This window comes from Notothenia rossii, assembly GCF_949606895.1.
Source record: "Notothenia rossii genome assembly, chromosome: 2".
Taxonomy (NCBI): Eukaryota; Metazoa; Chordata; class Actinopteri; order Perciformes; family Nototheniidae; genus Notothenia; species Notothenia rossii.
In genome coordinates this window covers 5,886,510-5,901,347 of record NC_136904.1, presented here as the reverse complement: position 1 = coordinate 5,901,347, position 14,838 = coordinate 5,886,510, and the positions used below count along the sequence as shown (strand labels likewise).

The window sequence follows — 14,838 nt, the reverse complement described above, 5'->3', positions numbered from 1 at the left end:
AGGCAGTCAAGGGGTTAATCGAACGCAGACGACGCGCAGGGGCACGTCATTCGACTCCCGCAGAAGGGATCGAGGTTGTAAACAGAACCGGTAAATGGTCTTAGATAGGCGTTGCTGCACAGATTTCATCCACAGAGATAGACAGTCCAAACGATAATACTATCTAAGGTGTGTCCTTTATCGTGTGAGGGCCAGCCACAGACTGAATAAGACCGAAAGAGTCGAGAAGATTTAAAAAGTCCCTACCCAGAAGTTTGGACTCGCAGCACACATGGACATTAAAGTCTCCGCAGATCAAAACACGATCATATTTCACCATGATCCCGGACAGAAAGTCAGAAAAGTCAGTTATGAAATCCTTTTTGGACTTTGGTGGACGATACACGACTGCGCAGAGTATAGGCAAGGCCGGGTTCAGTTCAAAAAGCTGCAACTCGAAGCTAGCATAGCTAGTTACAGGGTGAAGCAATCTGCATTGGAGGCTAGCTCTAAACACTGATGCTATTCCCCCACCACGGCCGGTGGTACGGGGGGAGCTGAGGAAAGTACAGTCAGGAGGAAGAAGTTCAGAAAACGGTACATACTCGCCAGTGTGGACCCAGGTCTCCGTCAGGAACATCAAATCCAGATCACAAGAGGTGAAGAACTTGTTTAACAGGAAGGTCTTGTTTGCTATTGACCTAGCGTTTAGTGAAGCCATGCAGAGTTTTCTCTCCGGAGGTGCCGAAGGTGTCGTGCGTCTCAGCTGACGAAGATGTGCGTCTTGAACGCCGCGCGGACTGGGAGCATTCAGTCGGGCAGGAGGAGCTGCCAGCGGGCCCAGCAGAGGCCGCAGCTCCGCAAAGACAGGGTGAATCCACCGATCCCTCACATGGCGTGCAGCGGGAGGGCCATGACATCTGATACGTGGATAAGTCCCAGAAGAAGCCGTCAGGTGTGCTTTTTGATGGACAAGCGCGCCACCACGCTTTCGCCGTCGTCTAAAGCGCTTTCGGTGAGGCAGGATGCAGGGCAACCGGCGCAGGTAGGTGGGAATATCTGACAGTAGAGGGGGTGGGGGGGGAGTAGATTTACGGTTGCCAGATTTAGGTTTGGGCAGCAGTATAAACTCCAGTGAGGGTCTTAGGTGGAGGGGAGCTTGGCGATCATAGACGAGCAGAGCAGAGACATTCTGACAAACACAAAACAAAAGCAGGATAGCTAAAGGCAGAGAGCTGAGGGAGCGGCATGCCGACACAGGCGCCATCTTGAAATCCACCGGAAACCGGTGGATTGCCTGTTCTGATTAGGATAAGGATGTTTTTAACGCAGTAAAGATGAATTTTATGTTATTGTCTTGTGTTTAAACAGAGTGCGATGTGAAGCAGTGCTCTGGGGTTGTGCCATCCTGTCCTGTGGGTTATACTCTCCACACCACTGTGGGAGTCTGCTGTTCGAACTACTCCTGCGGTGAGTGTGCCATGCTGGTCCATCCCCTCACTCAATAGCCAGGTTGATTTTCACTAGGATTTTTATATCTGTGAATTAATCTGAATTGAATTGGTATTTTTCCTTCACAGAGCTCATTCCGGATGTGTGTGTTTTCAACAACCTTCAATATCAGGTGAGATCCCACATTTTAATATGATGGGAATATAATACATCATCATAAAGGATTACAAGATGGCTTTGTTTAAAACATAGAGGACTGTGTCATCTTTCTATAGCCATCTGTCATCAAGAACATTTTTAGACCTACCAAGTAGTAGTAGTGTGGGACATGTATGGTGGTTGTTGCTGTACTGCCTGCATACTGATGTTTAGCTTTAAAAAATTGCAAAAATAAAAAAAGTATGCAACATTTAGACAAAACTAGGTGGGAATTGGTGTGTCTTATAGTGTGGGACCTGCCAATGAATCCAGGGAAATGTTTATTTGCCTCATGTTCCAGTATTTATAGTATATTAAATAACAAAAAGTGCATTATTTCTAAACACATGTGCACTAGATCTGTTGAAACCAAATACATAGAAAGCCACTGGACATTTGGATTCAGTTAATCTATTAATGTCTTGCATCATAATGCAGTCTCTCTTACAAATGGAAAGTTGAATACATAAGCCATAACATATCAACGAGGAGCTGGTTTATGTTTGAGTCCTCTTTCCATCGATACAGAGGTAAATTGTGAACATATGTTAGTGGCCACTTTTCCAGTTACACTTATAAAACACAACCCAACAACACAGTAATTATCTCTGAGGTATGAACGTATAACTATATGTGTATTACTGAGGACTGCATAACAGAGGAAATGTCTTCTTGCTGACTGCTCACCTTGTCTACCCAGGTTGGAGACTCAGTGCCCATGAAGTCATGTGAGAAGTGCATATGTAGTTCCCGGACAAATGCCAGCAGCCACCGGAACATCATAGAATGTCAGCCATTACCATGTGACACACACTGCCCTGTGGTAAGATATTCAACATCCAATCAATTGTTGACGTGTTTTTAACTGTGCACAGTGTTTGCTGGTAGGCTGTGTACTTTCCAGACCATACAGTTATGTGTTTCCTTATCTGACTTGGAATCTGGTGCCCTCTTGGATCAGCAGCCCTCCACCCAAACCAGAAGTCCTTTATTTGTCCCACATTGCTCCCTCATACATATTTATTTTTAAGTTCATGCTACCTAGGTTCTTTATGACATTAATTATGATAATTAATCACATTCTATCCACAAAACATTAATCTTCTTTTTTCAAAGGTAAAGGCAAGCACTGGCGGCATTCTCATTTTTCAATCCACATTAATGCCCATAAAAATTGAGCTCTGAAGTGGACTTTTCTGTTCTGCTTTGATTGTATGTTCAATCATAACATATGGGATAAGCAAAAGAAAAACAGAACAATTCCACATTTGATTTAAAACCATCTATTTAATACACAAAGGGAATCCAGTTACAGGCCATTTTCATTACTTCTGCTAGGACACACGTTTGTCTTCACACCAGCCACACACAAGAGGTTAATAAGTGTTCTGTGTTTGCCCAAACTTTAGTTTTTATCTTTACTGCCACTGTAAATATTTAATACAACTTATTAAAAAGTAAGCAATACTGTAAACCAGCGGTTTTCAAAGTGTGAGGCGCGCCTCCCCTGGGGGGCGCCAGAGAGCCTCAGGGGAGGAGCAGCGTGAGACACAAAAGAACGAGAAAAAGACGAGTAAAGTGACACTTGCCCACTTGTGGCTGTCTGTGGAGACCGAGTTCCCCCACCTCGCCAAAAAGGCTGTAAAAGTGCTCATTCCCTTCACCTCCACCTACCTGTGTGAGTGCAGGTTTTCTGCATTGACTTTGATCAAAAGCAAGTACCGGTAAAGGCTGCAGCCAGAGTATGATCTGCGTTTATTCCTGTGTGCATCAAAGACGCAGACTCATTGTTCCCACTAAAGTAGGGGTGAGTGTAATAAGGAGGCAAAGTTGACGTTCAGTGTGTTGCCGGGAGCATATAAGGATTTATCCACCATGTTGAAAATGTTTTAAAAAATATGTCTTGAGAACACGGCGTGCGGAAATATACGGGTCGTGCTGCAGCTGTGCCTGTCCTCTGTAAGAAGGTGTCGGCGACTGACATGCAAGGAAGAACGGCTGTCCACAGGCTGTTCCAACTTTAACAACTGTATGAACTTCCAGGGTAGTGAATTGAACATGCAATTGTAATTGGGTGTGTGGTATATTTTCATGCACGGACACGCATGTTCCACAACACACAAACTGAACAACACTCAATTTTCCGATCGCTACTAGCGTCCTTGCGATCTTGTTATAATAACAAGTGCACGTTACTGATGCAATATGGTTGAGACCATTCGTGCTTATTCTAGAGGGGTGCAAGGAATAGTCCAAGTAGTGGGGGAGTTTTATACAATATGTTTAAAACATAAAAATAAAAAGGTTTTAAAAAGTTATTGTTTAATGTTTTAAGGAGGTAACGCTACTCAACCAATCAAATCGGTGCAGTCAGCACGATAGATTCAAACACAGAGACGAGACAAGAGGAGAGAAACAGTCTGAGTAATTTCAAATGGCGGTAAAGGCAAAGGTAGACAGCGAAAACAGAGCATTTAATTACATTTTCTCTTACTGGACCTCTTTGAAATGCAATTGAATACCCCTGCATTATAGCAACAATAATAATAATAATAATAATAACAGCAATAATATGAGTCTTTGTGTTTCTGTTCAGGGTTATGAGTACCAGGTCAGCCCTGTTCAGTGCTGTGGACAGTGTGTCCAGGTCAGCTGTGTTGTCGCATTGCCCAACTCCACACACGCATTAAAGGTTAGTATATGTGTGTGTGCATGCACTGCTCGTTTGGAGAGAGAGTGAAAGAGATTATATGTGATGATTCTGTGGCGTCATCAACATTCATTTTTTGTTTGCTTTTGGTTAATGCAAACCTTGCTGTGTTTAGAAACATACTTAGCAATATATTTTGAGTAAAAAAAATAAATAAACATACATAACCCCTGGTGCGACATCTCTTCAAGTTTTTCCGGTCATGCCACTAGAATCAGCAGAAATCCACAAGAGATGAAGTGCATCTTTATTCCTTGACACATTGAAAGAAAGTGCAGACAAGACAACATTCCATGAAGATCAGATGACTCTGATGAAGCACTCTTTGAGAGACTGTTTTACAAAAAATACAATTATTTGATTTGATTCTTTAGCCTGGAACCATTTGGAGTCCCGCTTGGAACCCCTGTGTGACGTTTGAGTGTGTGAAGATTGCTAATCACTTCATCACTGTTGAGGCCAAGACCATGTGCCCTCTCTACGACCCAGCAGAATGCATACCGGTAACTTCACACACACACACACACACACACACACACACACACACACACACACACACACACACACACACACACACACACACACACACACACACACACACACACACACACACACACACACACACACACACACACACACACACACACACACACACACACACACACACACACACACACACACACACACACACACACACACAGACACACACAGACACACCCCACACACACACACACACACACACACACACACACACACACACACACACACACACACACACACACACACAGAGAAGCAGCAGTATACTGATGTGATCTGATTGTGTGTCTCCTGCAGGGAACTGAGACCGTCGCTCCAGACGGATGCTGCCGCACCTGTATGTATTGCTTTCATGAACCTGAACACTATTTAGCAGGCTCTCCTCTCTCTCTGCTTCACATTGACGTCAACTTATTATTTAACCATTCAGAAGCATTGTGATCAGCAGGTCATTCAACTAGTTTTGGTATTGATCCAGGGCAGTTACCTGAAAACTAGGAGCTCACTTAAGTACTCATGTTCAACAAAGAGATTTGTCTTACCAAAAGAAAATACTTTTCAACCATGACCTGCTACCATCAAAAGCAGGAGAAGTAGCCTCCAGCCTACAGCTGCTATGAATGTGTAAACCAGGTCAGATAGAAAGATCTCATCCCTCCTCTGTCCTGCCTCAGGTATTCCCATAGGTCATTCCTGCAATGTGAGCAGCACTGCTGTGATCGTGGAGAGCCAGGGCTGCAACTCCAAAGAGGTCGTCAATGTCACGTCCTGCGCCGGAGCTTGTGGAACCTTCACCTTGTAAGTCCCCCTCATGTCATTATCTCAGGATGGGTAAAAATAATACTTTTTTTTCAATTGCTAAAACTAATCTTTTGGAAACTTATTTTCCCTAAACACAATTCAGAAAACCACACACCCAAAGTGCAAAACATGTCATATATCTTGCAAAATGACCCACTGCACTGCACTCAAAACTACGTCAACGCTTAACAAAACCAAACTTTGGTACTCACTTATTTTATAGTTCAAGACACTTTTTCCCACCAACTACACACTGTGGTGTTCTGTAGAGAATTCTTCAGAGTTTTGGAGATTTGAGCTGAGGTTTTGCTCTTTGAGTGTGAGATTAAATAATTGTGCTTTATGTGTTATAGCAACTGAAAAAAACGTTAGTAATAATAATCTCAGGCTTTGTACTTTCGCTACGACATCATCATTGTTATTGCCTCTGATGAAGTTTAGAGTAGTACACTGATCGTTACATATATTACGTGTACGTATATAATATCGTATTTTTTAGCTTTTTTTCTGTGTCACCTTTATCTTCACACACGGTTCCACTCTCTCCTCAGTTATTCTTACAAAATGCGAGCTCTGCAGCACTCCTGCTCCTGCTGCCAGGAGGTGGCTACGTCTGAGAGGCAGATCCAGCTCTCCTGCCCCGACAGCACAGAGATCACCTACAGCTTCACCCACATCGAGAAGTGCGCCTGCCTGGACACCGACTGCTCTGTGGTGCGCCGCGGGCAGACCTCTTCCCCAGCTACCAGCTCTCGCCGACGCAGGAGATAAGGCCAAAACCAGGCATCATCTGCATACATTTTGCTCTATGTCTCATGTATTAGGGCAGATACAATTATAAGCCCACATATATCTCTTTAATAAAGATCATACAGTACTGCAGGCGGAGTATGTCTTGTTTTCTATGCACAGTGTGTGAGTGTGAAGATTTGTCAATGTGAGAAGTGGACCCTTTGAAATTAAATCTAAGTCAAATGTCTACAATTAATAGATTCAAAATAAATTATTATATAGCTTAGTTTAATATTCAATTCTGATTGGTCAATTTGTTTGAGGTGTTTACTCTACAGCTCTGTAGTAGCTGAAGGTTCATCAAAGAGCAGAGGTACATAAAATGGAGCACATTTTTATGGCTGAGTCTGGGACAACTGGACTTGCAAGGGCCCGCGAGACAGTTTCTCATGGCCCCGTTGTGGATATCATGTAATCAGAGATGGGGTCGTTACTAAAAAAATTAAATATATTACATATTACTTTAAAAAAAGTAATATATTACACTCCTTCGTTACTCTCTACATAAAGTAAATCGTTACTTTACTTGTTACTTTACTCGCCGAATACGTACGAACTGCGCATGCGTGAGTGGCAATAACTCTCCTTACCAGCTGGTGGCGGTAGTGTGTATTCGTCATTCAAAACAGGCAACAAACGGAAGACAGAGAAGAACAGGGTATATGCAGGAATCATGAAGTCAAATTTAATACATTTTAAGACCTTTTTTAAGACCCTTTCCATACATTTTAAGACCTCATCGCAACTTTGAGTTCTAACCGGTTACATTGGCAACACACTTTACCTCACATTTACTATATTGATTGTAAGATAGCACAACTAAACAGAGTGCAGACAGACTACTGAAGCCTCCTTTCCACATGAACTTCAACCTCTCTGTGAAGGTCAGGTTTAATGCAGTATGCTGCTTTTTTGCTTCTGTACTCTGTGCTCTTTCATTCCAGTAAAACTCCTCAGAAACCATTAGAAACCAGTATTTGACCAATAAACAAAACAATTGACAAAACTTTGAACTATGAAATATGTTTCAACTTTGGTGAGCTTCAGCGGGGTAATGCCATATAGGAGCTCCCTCACAAATACCCAGGGGTTAAATTGGGCAGGGGCTGTCTGGGGCTAAGCCCTGGCACATAGGACGATGCTCTGACGTCATCACCCTCACACATTTGTCATACGTTTACAAAAAAGGATATATATGTTAAGACTTTTCTCGTTCTTACTATAGACTATATTTAGGGTCTATATGTGTTGACTTTACTTTAAAATAGCAGATCTCTGTGACCGGATATAGTTTGGCTTAGACCCCGGCCCCACGAGGACGCATACGGTAAAACGCATAAGCAAGAGCAAAAAAGGCTTCCGTTCACACGCATTCAATTCATTAACGTGTCCGTTCACACTAGACCGCTGGAAATGTTGGAAACGATGTAGTACATATGTCAGGCCTGTAAGTGGCGCTGCTGCCGCCCAAAATACACCAAAAGCAGCGAAGAAGACCCCGGAGCATGGTTGCCATGGTTGCCCTTCTGTTTATTCTCCGCGGTGGACGGCGTGTTCTCCTGCTGTATCTCTCAGGTAGTCCACCAGCAAATGAAAAACACCCACCTCTCCGCCTCTTCCAAGGAACGAGGGGACCGTGCGGCAGAGTTTCCGTAAAAAAAATGTTCCGCCGGTCAACATGTCCGTTAAAGTTTAAATCTTCCGTACAAAATTAGAAAAGTGCCGGTCAGAGGTCTTCTTTGTTATTTATTGAGCTTTAAAACAAATTGATAACGACTCTGTTCTCTGTATAATAATATAATAGTATTTAATAAACGGTGACTGCCTCTCTTTTCCTCCCCCTCTTCTGACAGCCCAGCAGCAGGAGACGTGGGGAGAGGGAGGCGGGCTATTTCATCGTTATCAGAAAATGATCATGTAGGGCTTAAACACGGAGCCGTTGGACCCCCAGAGCGTTGCGTATGCCGGTCTACCCACCTTGGGACCCGTTACCGTAGTCGTTTAGTCCCCGTCCCCGTCCCCGTCCCCCCACACAGAGCGGAGCAAGGCAACGAAACTTAAAATAATAAGCAGCATTTTACGGCGCGCTATGCATGGGTTCCCGACATGTCGTTTCAGTAAATTAAAGGGTGTTTCATGTTGTCGTTGCTGTGGACCTTCTTAGTACCTTGGAAAATGCCGTTTAATACTTTTTAATACTTTTTAATAGCCTTAATTTTCGCTAAATTGATTTATCAACTTTTAATACTTTTTAAGACCCCGCGGACACCCTGAAGAAGAACAGACTACGTGATATCAGTGGCGAGCCGTCAGGGCCCTCTAGGCCCTCTGTGAGGGCCTAAGATATTCTACAAAATAATATTTAAAAACATTAAAAAAATATATATATTTTTTTATATATTGTAACGTCCACCCGGACGTGTCGGAATGACGAGTGAAGCGTTCTCGAGTTAAACAGGTTTATTAACAACCAACGGCTCTCATCCGTCCTTTCTCACTCTCTCTCCTCTCGCGCCAACCTCTCACTCACCTGCACGCGCCCACACCGACACACACCCACCAAACCCTCTGCTCCCCAACCCCGCCCCTACCTGCTCTCCTCACAGAAGCCTGACACAAACAGTTAACAGAACACTTGAACAATAAAAGCAGATCGCTACATTGCCCCCCCCTTACTAAGTCCCTCGCCCCGAGGGAATGCATAAAAAGTCTCTGAGGTGGCCCGGGGCTCTTCTTGGTCTCTGAGGCCGCCTTGGAGTGAACACAGGCGGCTGCGCTTGCCGGCTTGGAACATCCTGTCCCGGAACAGGGGGTGAGTTTGGGGGTGGGGGTGAATGTGGGGGGTCAGCAGGGGACACAGTCAGTGAATCGGGGGAAGTGACTGTCTGGTTTCTCCTAGACGATGCTGGGGGTCTAGGCCGCGGATGTGCATCGCCTCTGTATGGGGCCAGCCGGTCCCTGTGGAGGGCCACCCGTCTCCCTCTAGGCGGCAGCTGGACCCTATAGACCACCTCTCCCAGCTTTTCCAGCACCTCACAAGGGCCCACCCAGTGACAGTCCAACTTAGGGCACCGGCCCTTCTTTCTTCTTGGACTATACACCCACACCAGGTCCCCGGCCTTGAAGTCCCCCCCTCTGGCCCTCGTGTCATAGTTTCTTTTCTGTCTCATGCCCGCCTTCTGCAGCTGATCGCGGGCAAAGGCATGTGCTGACTCCATTCTATCCTGGAGCCTCCTGGCATATTCCGGTCCCGGAGGAACCGCTGGTGTGTCGGGGGGTCGGCCAAAAGCCATTTCTGCTGGTGTCCGCAGCTCTCGCCCCAGCATGAGCAGGGCCGGTGTGCATGAGGTGGACTCCTGCACAGCCGATCTGTAGGCCCAAAGAACAAGAGGGAGGTGCATGTCCCAATCACGCTGATGCTCCGCGGTGAGGATAGCGAGTTGTTTTCCCAGAGTCCTATTGAACCGTTCGACCAGTCCGTCACTCTGCGGGTGCAGAGGAGTAGTCCGCGTCTTTTGCATGCCCAGCCGGTCACACATAGCGGCGAACACCCTCGACTCAAAGTTTCTTCCTTGGTCGCTGTGAATGACCTCGGCCGCTCCAAATCTGGCAAACATGCCCTCCACCAGGGCACCTGCAACGGTCACCGCCTCCTGGTCTGGTATAGCATACGCCTCTGGCCATTTTGTAAAATAGTCCATGGCGGCCAGGACGTAACGGTTCCCCTTCTCTGTGCACGGGAATGGGCCCATTATGTCCACCGCCACCCTCTCCATCGGGGCCCCCACCGCTAGCTGCTGAAGCTGGGCACGTGACTGATCAGTGGGACCTTTGTACGCCGTACAAAGGTCGCAGCGGCGGCAGAAGTCCTCAACATCTCTCCTGAGCTGGCCCCAGTAACAGCTTTGGCGGAGTCGACGCAAGGTTTTGGAGACCCCAAAGTGTCCTGCCCCAGTAGTTCCATGGGAGGCCTTAAGCACTTCTTCCCTCAGCGCCCTGGGGACCACCACCTGCCACCTCTCCTCCCCCGTTGCAGGCTCTTTCCAGGCTCTCTGCAGCACTCCATCCTTCGTCCGGAGAGCCTCAAACTTTGCAACCAGTCCTTTGGTGGCAAGCGAGCACCCAGCAACTTCATTCCACAGTGGCTTTTGTCCTGACTCCACCCACCTCAGCACTGGCTGTAGGTCAGCATCCTCTTCCTGCCGCGCTCTCCATTCGGGTGAGTCGATGATCCGTGCACCTCTGCAGACCGGCTCGGCTGGTTTATGCCTGTGGTCTCGCTCCTCCTCTGCACAGAGCTCCTTTTCTTGGTCCTCTCTCTTTTCACAGTACCGACAGCCGCTGGGAGCACAGGGGCGCCGGGACAGGGCGTCAGCGTTGGTATGGCGAACCCCCGCCCTGTGCTCCACTGTGAAGACGTACGGCGCCAGTCCTTCTAGCCAGCGTGCAATCTGTCCCTCGGGCTCCTTGAAGGACATCAGCCACTGGAGGGCTGCGTGGTCAGTCCTCACTGTGAAGGACAGGCCACACAGGTAGTACCTGAAATGGCTGATTGCTCTCACAATTGCCAGCAACTCTCTGCGTGTCACACAATAGCGCCGTTCAGCTTTGTTGAAGGTTTTGCTGAAATACGCCACCACTTTTTCCCCCCCAGGCCCCACCTGGCTCAACACCGCCCCCATCCCGACGTCACTGGCGTCCGTATCCAGGACGAACGGTAGGCTGAGGTCTGGGGGAGTGAGGATGGGAGACTCCGTCAAGGCCTTCTTTAAAGAGCTGAAGGCCAGCTCACACTCTGGAGTCCAAGCAAAATCACAGTCTTTCTGTTGCAGGCGGAACAGGGGTGCAGCTATGCAAGAGAAGCCACGCACGAACCGCCTGTAGTACGACGCTAACCCAATGAAGCTCTTCAGCTCCCGCAGATTGATGGGGGCTGGCCAGTCCCTTACTGCCCGCACCTTCTCCTCCAGCGTGCTGATGCCCTCTCCTCCGACTCGGTGCCCCAGGAACTCCAACTCTCTCCTCAAGAAACAGCACTTGTCGGGGTGGAGCTTCAACCCCGCTGCTGCTATCCTCTGTAGAACACGCCGCAGGGCTCCTAAAGCCGCCTGGAAGGAGCTACCATGGACCAGGATATCGTCCAGGTAGACCAGGCACTCCTGTCGGGGAACGTCAGCGAGCACCCTTTCCATCAGCCGCTCAAACGTGGCCGGAGCGTTGCACAGGCCGAAGGAGAGGACTCGAAACTGCCACAGCCCCCTCCCAGTGCAAAAAGCTGTCTTTGGTCTGGCTTCTGGGCTGAGGGGAACTTGCCAATACCCGCTGCGCAGGTCTAAAGAGGAGAACCAGGATGAGCCAGACACCAAGTCCAAACACTCATCTATGCGGGGCAGCGGGTATGAGTCTTTCTTGGTCACACTGTTCAGCGGTCTGTAGTCCACACAAAACCTCATCTTTGAACTCTTCTTCTTATTGACCATCACAACCCCCGAGGCCCAGGGGCTGTCAGAGGGCTCAATAATGCCAGCTGACAGCATCTCATCAATAGCGCTGTCTGCTGCTGTCTGATGGGCCAGGGGAAGGCGGCGGGGGCGTGTCTTGACGGGCCGTGCGTCGCCCGTGTCGATATCGTGCTGCACCAGGTGTGTCAGGCCCACTTCCTCTTCTGTCAGAGCAAAAATGTCCTTAAACTCCCACAGCACTTGCCACAGTTCCTCCCGCTGCTCGGGTTTTAAGTCATCACAGCTGCGTTTCCACACCTCCTTCACTGCCGCCCGTCTGTCCCCCTTTAGAGCTGCAGGTTGTTGTTCCGGGGCCGGGGGCCGTACATCAACTGGAGTACGGGGTGTGGGGTTGGGGCTGGGGTTAGCATTGATGACAGGGGGCATGGCTGCAGGGGGGGGGGTTTGGGGTGGGGGAAGTGTTTCAGTCACTCTTGATGTAGGTGGGTGTGGTGTCGTGGCAAGTGTGGGGTGCACCATTTCAACTGTGGGACCCCCTGGAAAGGCCAGCGTGTTCCTCCCCAGGTCTAGCACACAGCGTGCAACCCGCAGAAAGTCAAGTCCTAATATGCAGGAGTCCTGTACTGCCGCAACCCACACCTTAACAGACACTGACAGCCCCCCCACCTGTATAACCACCACCCCTCTCCCAAGCATAGGGGCTAGCTCACCGGTTACTGTTCGCAGTTTCACCAGAGTGGGTGTCAACCGTGTCCCCGCTGGGACCACGTCCGGTCTCATCAGTGTCGCTGTGGAGCCGGTGTCAACAAGGGCCGTCCATGGGGCCCCTGCCAGGGTGACGGGGACATGGCAGAAATCCCCCGCGTGAGTCCAGCCCACCACCCTCACAGACTCTGCGATGTCGTTTGCTTCTGGGGGAAGCGGAGCCCCGCTCCCCCCTCCGTGCAGCTGGGCTCTGTCCACTGGAGACCAGGCAGGATGGGACCCAACGGCGGGGGTCTGTGACGTCCCGTTTACACAGACCCGGGGGCGTTTCCCTGAATATCAGCATTCATGGGGCACCTTGTGCTAATATGGCCGACCTGGCCGCACCCCCAACACACCAGAGGACCCCGACGAGGACGGTTGCTGCCCTGCGGCGATTGCAGTGCCATAGCACGGATTAGCTCAGTCAACTCAGCCGCCCATGCTGGTTTCTCTTGTCCTGGCTCCTCCTGTCTCACCGTTCTCACAACCGGGCCGCCTCCCGTGTGCGTGCTCTCTGCCGCCCCTCCTACAACCTCTCTCTCCAACGCCAGCTCCAGTGCTTCCTGCAGAGAGCGGGGATGTGCCAGTTGTGTCTGGACGCGCAGCTCCCTGGGGGTTATGGCCCGGATAAACTGGTCCCTAGCCAGCTCGCTCTGCACCTCAGGGGACATGTGGCTGTATGCCCTTCTCGCCAGGGTTTCAATGTCATTAGCCAATTTGCGGAGCGGCTCACCCGGCTGTCTCTGTCTGCTTGACAGCTCCGAACGCAGCACCCCAGGCTGGCTGCATTGTCCAAACCGCCGCTTCAGAGCCCCAACCAAGGCCCCATAGTCAGTTCTTTCAGCCGGGCTGAGCAGTAGCAAACAGGATAAAGCTTCATCTGTAATACACAGGGCCAGCTGGAGCGCCTTATTGTCCTCAGACCAGCCCACAGCCCGTGATAACAGTTCAAATTGGGCATGGAAGGCTTCCCAGTCGGCTTTACCGTTGTATTTCGGTGTTTTAACTTGGAGCCGGGCGCCGCCATCATTGTTTACAACCGGCGCCGCGCCACTCCCGGGGGAGGTCCCTGCGCCGACGTGCCGCTTCCCGCCGGCCGAGTCGAAACCGGCAGCAGCATTTAATTCACGCCATAAATTGTCTTCTGAGTCACGCCATAAGCCATCCATCTCCTCCTTGACTTTCGGACGAGCTCCGGTCCGGTTCATCTGTGCTTCCATTATTTACCCGATGAAGCAGAGCTAACGTTAGCCGAGTCAGTGCTAGCTGCGGCTACCGGCGATTAGCGGATAAAACTCTGTTTTTTTTGTTGTTTTTTTTTACTTCTGACACCAATGTAACGTCCACCCGGACGTGTCGGAATGACGAGTGAAGCGTTCTCGAGTTAAACAGGTTTATTAACAACCAACGGCTCTCATCCGTCCTTTCTCACTCTCTCTCCTCTCGCGCCAACCTCTCACTCACCTGCACGCGCCCACACCGACACACACCCACCAAACCCTCTGCTCCCCAACCCCGCCCCTACCTGCTCTCCTCACAGAAGCCTGACACAAACAGTTAACAGAACACTTGAACAATAAAAGCAGATCGCTACAATATATTTTGTTAGTTATTTTTTTAGTTATATTTTTCGTTAGTTTTACCAAAAATAACTTGATTTAATTGTATTTAAAATAACATTTCCAAAGAAATATATCCTTCGAATCTGCCTATTCAGTTTCTGTTGGAATGTGAAAGGTTAAATGAAAGAAGCTTGTCTCTGCGAGTTACTGTGAAGAGAGGAGCTGTTGGACGTCCAGGCGGTCCAACTATGATTTCACAGAGGGCCCAGCTATAGTAACTGACCGAGAGAGTAATGTCAAATGACAGTACAATTGTCCAATCATATCTTCCCTCTAAATGGGTGGGTGCAGAGCCCTAGAGAGAAAGAGTTACGACACTCTTTGATGTCGCCGACAGCCGGTCACGTGGTTTATGTATGCCGGGATAGTTCAAAACGCACTTCCGGGGCAATGCTTCTCTATGGCAGAAACAACACGAACATGGTCAAAATAGTCAGATTAAACCAACGCTGTTATTTTTTAAAGATTGCTTTCATATGTACATGATGTGGTTACACTTTGTATGGATTGGCACTATTTCCAAGTTTCGTTATTTAAC

General features: G+C 48.6%; 1 protein-coding gene across 1 annotated transcript in view; it reads left to right on the top strand.

Annotated features, from left to right (window-relative positions):
- Positions 1-6,559, top strand: part of LOC307027958 (mucin-5B-like) — a gene marked incomplete at its 5' end in the record, with an annotated part of 47,859 nt that extends 41,300 nt beyond the window's left edge. The window contains 8 exons of the mRNA XM_079662652.1: positions 1,351-1,449; positions 1,560-1,603; positions 2,330-2,452; positions 4,226-4,321; positions 4,714-4,842; positions 5,174-5,213; positions 5,551-5,674; positions 6,229-6,559. Of these exons, the coding sequence (XP_079518778.1) occupies positions 1,351-1,449; positions 1,560-1,603; positions 2,330-2,452; positions 4,226-4,321; positions 4,714-4,842; positions 5,174-5,213; positions 5,551-5,674; positions 6,229-6,448 (875 nt within the window). The 3' untranslated portion in view covers positions 6,449-6,559. The remainder of the gene's footprint in view (positions 1-1,350; positions 1,450-1,559; positions 1,604-2,329; positions 2,453-4,225; positions 4,322-4,713; positions 4,843-5,173; positions 5,214-5,550; positions 5,675-6,228) is intronic.
- Between the last annotated feature and the right edge of the window lie 8,279 nt (positions 6,560-14,838).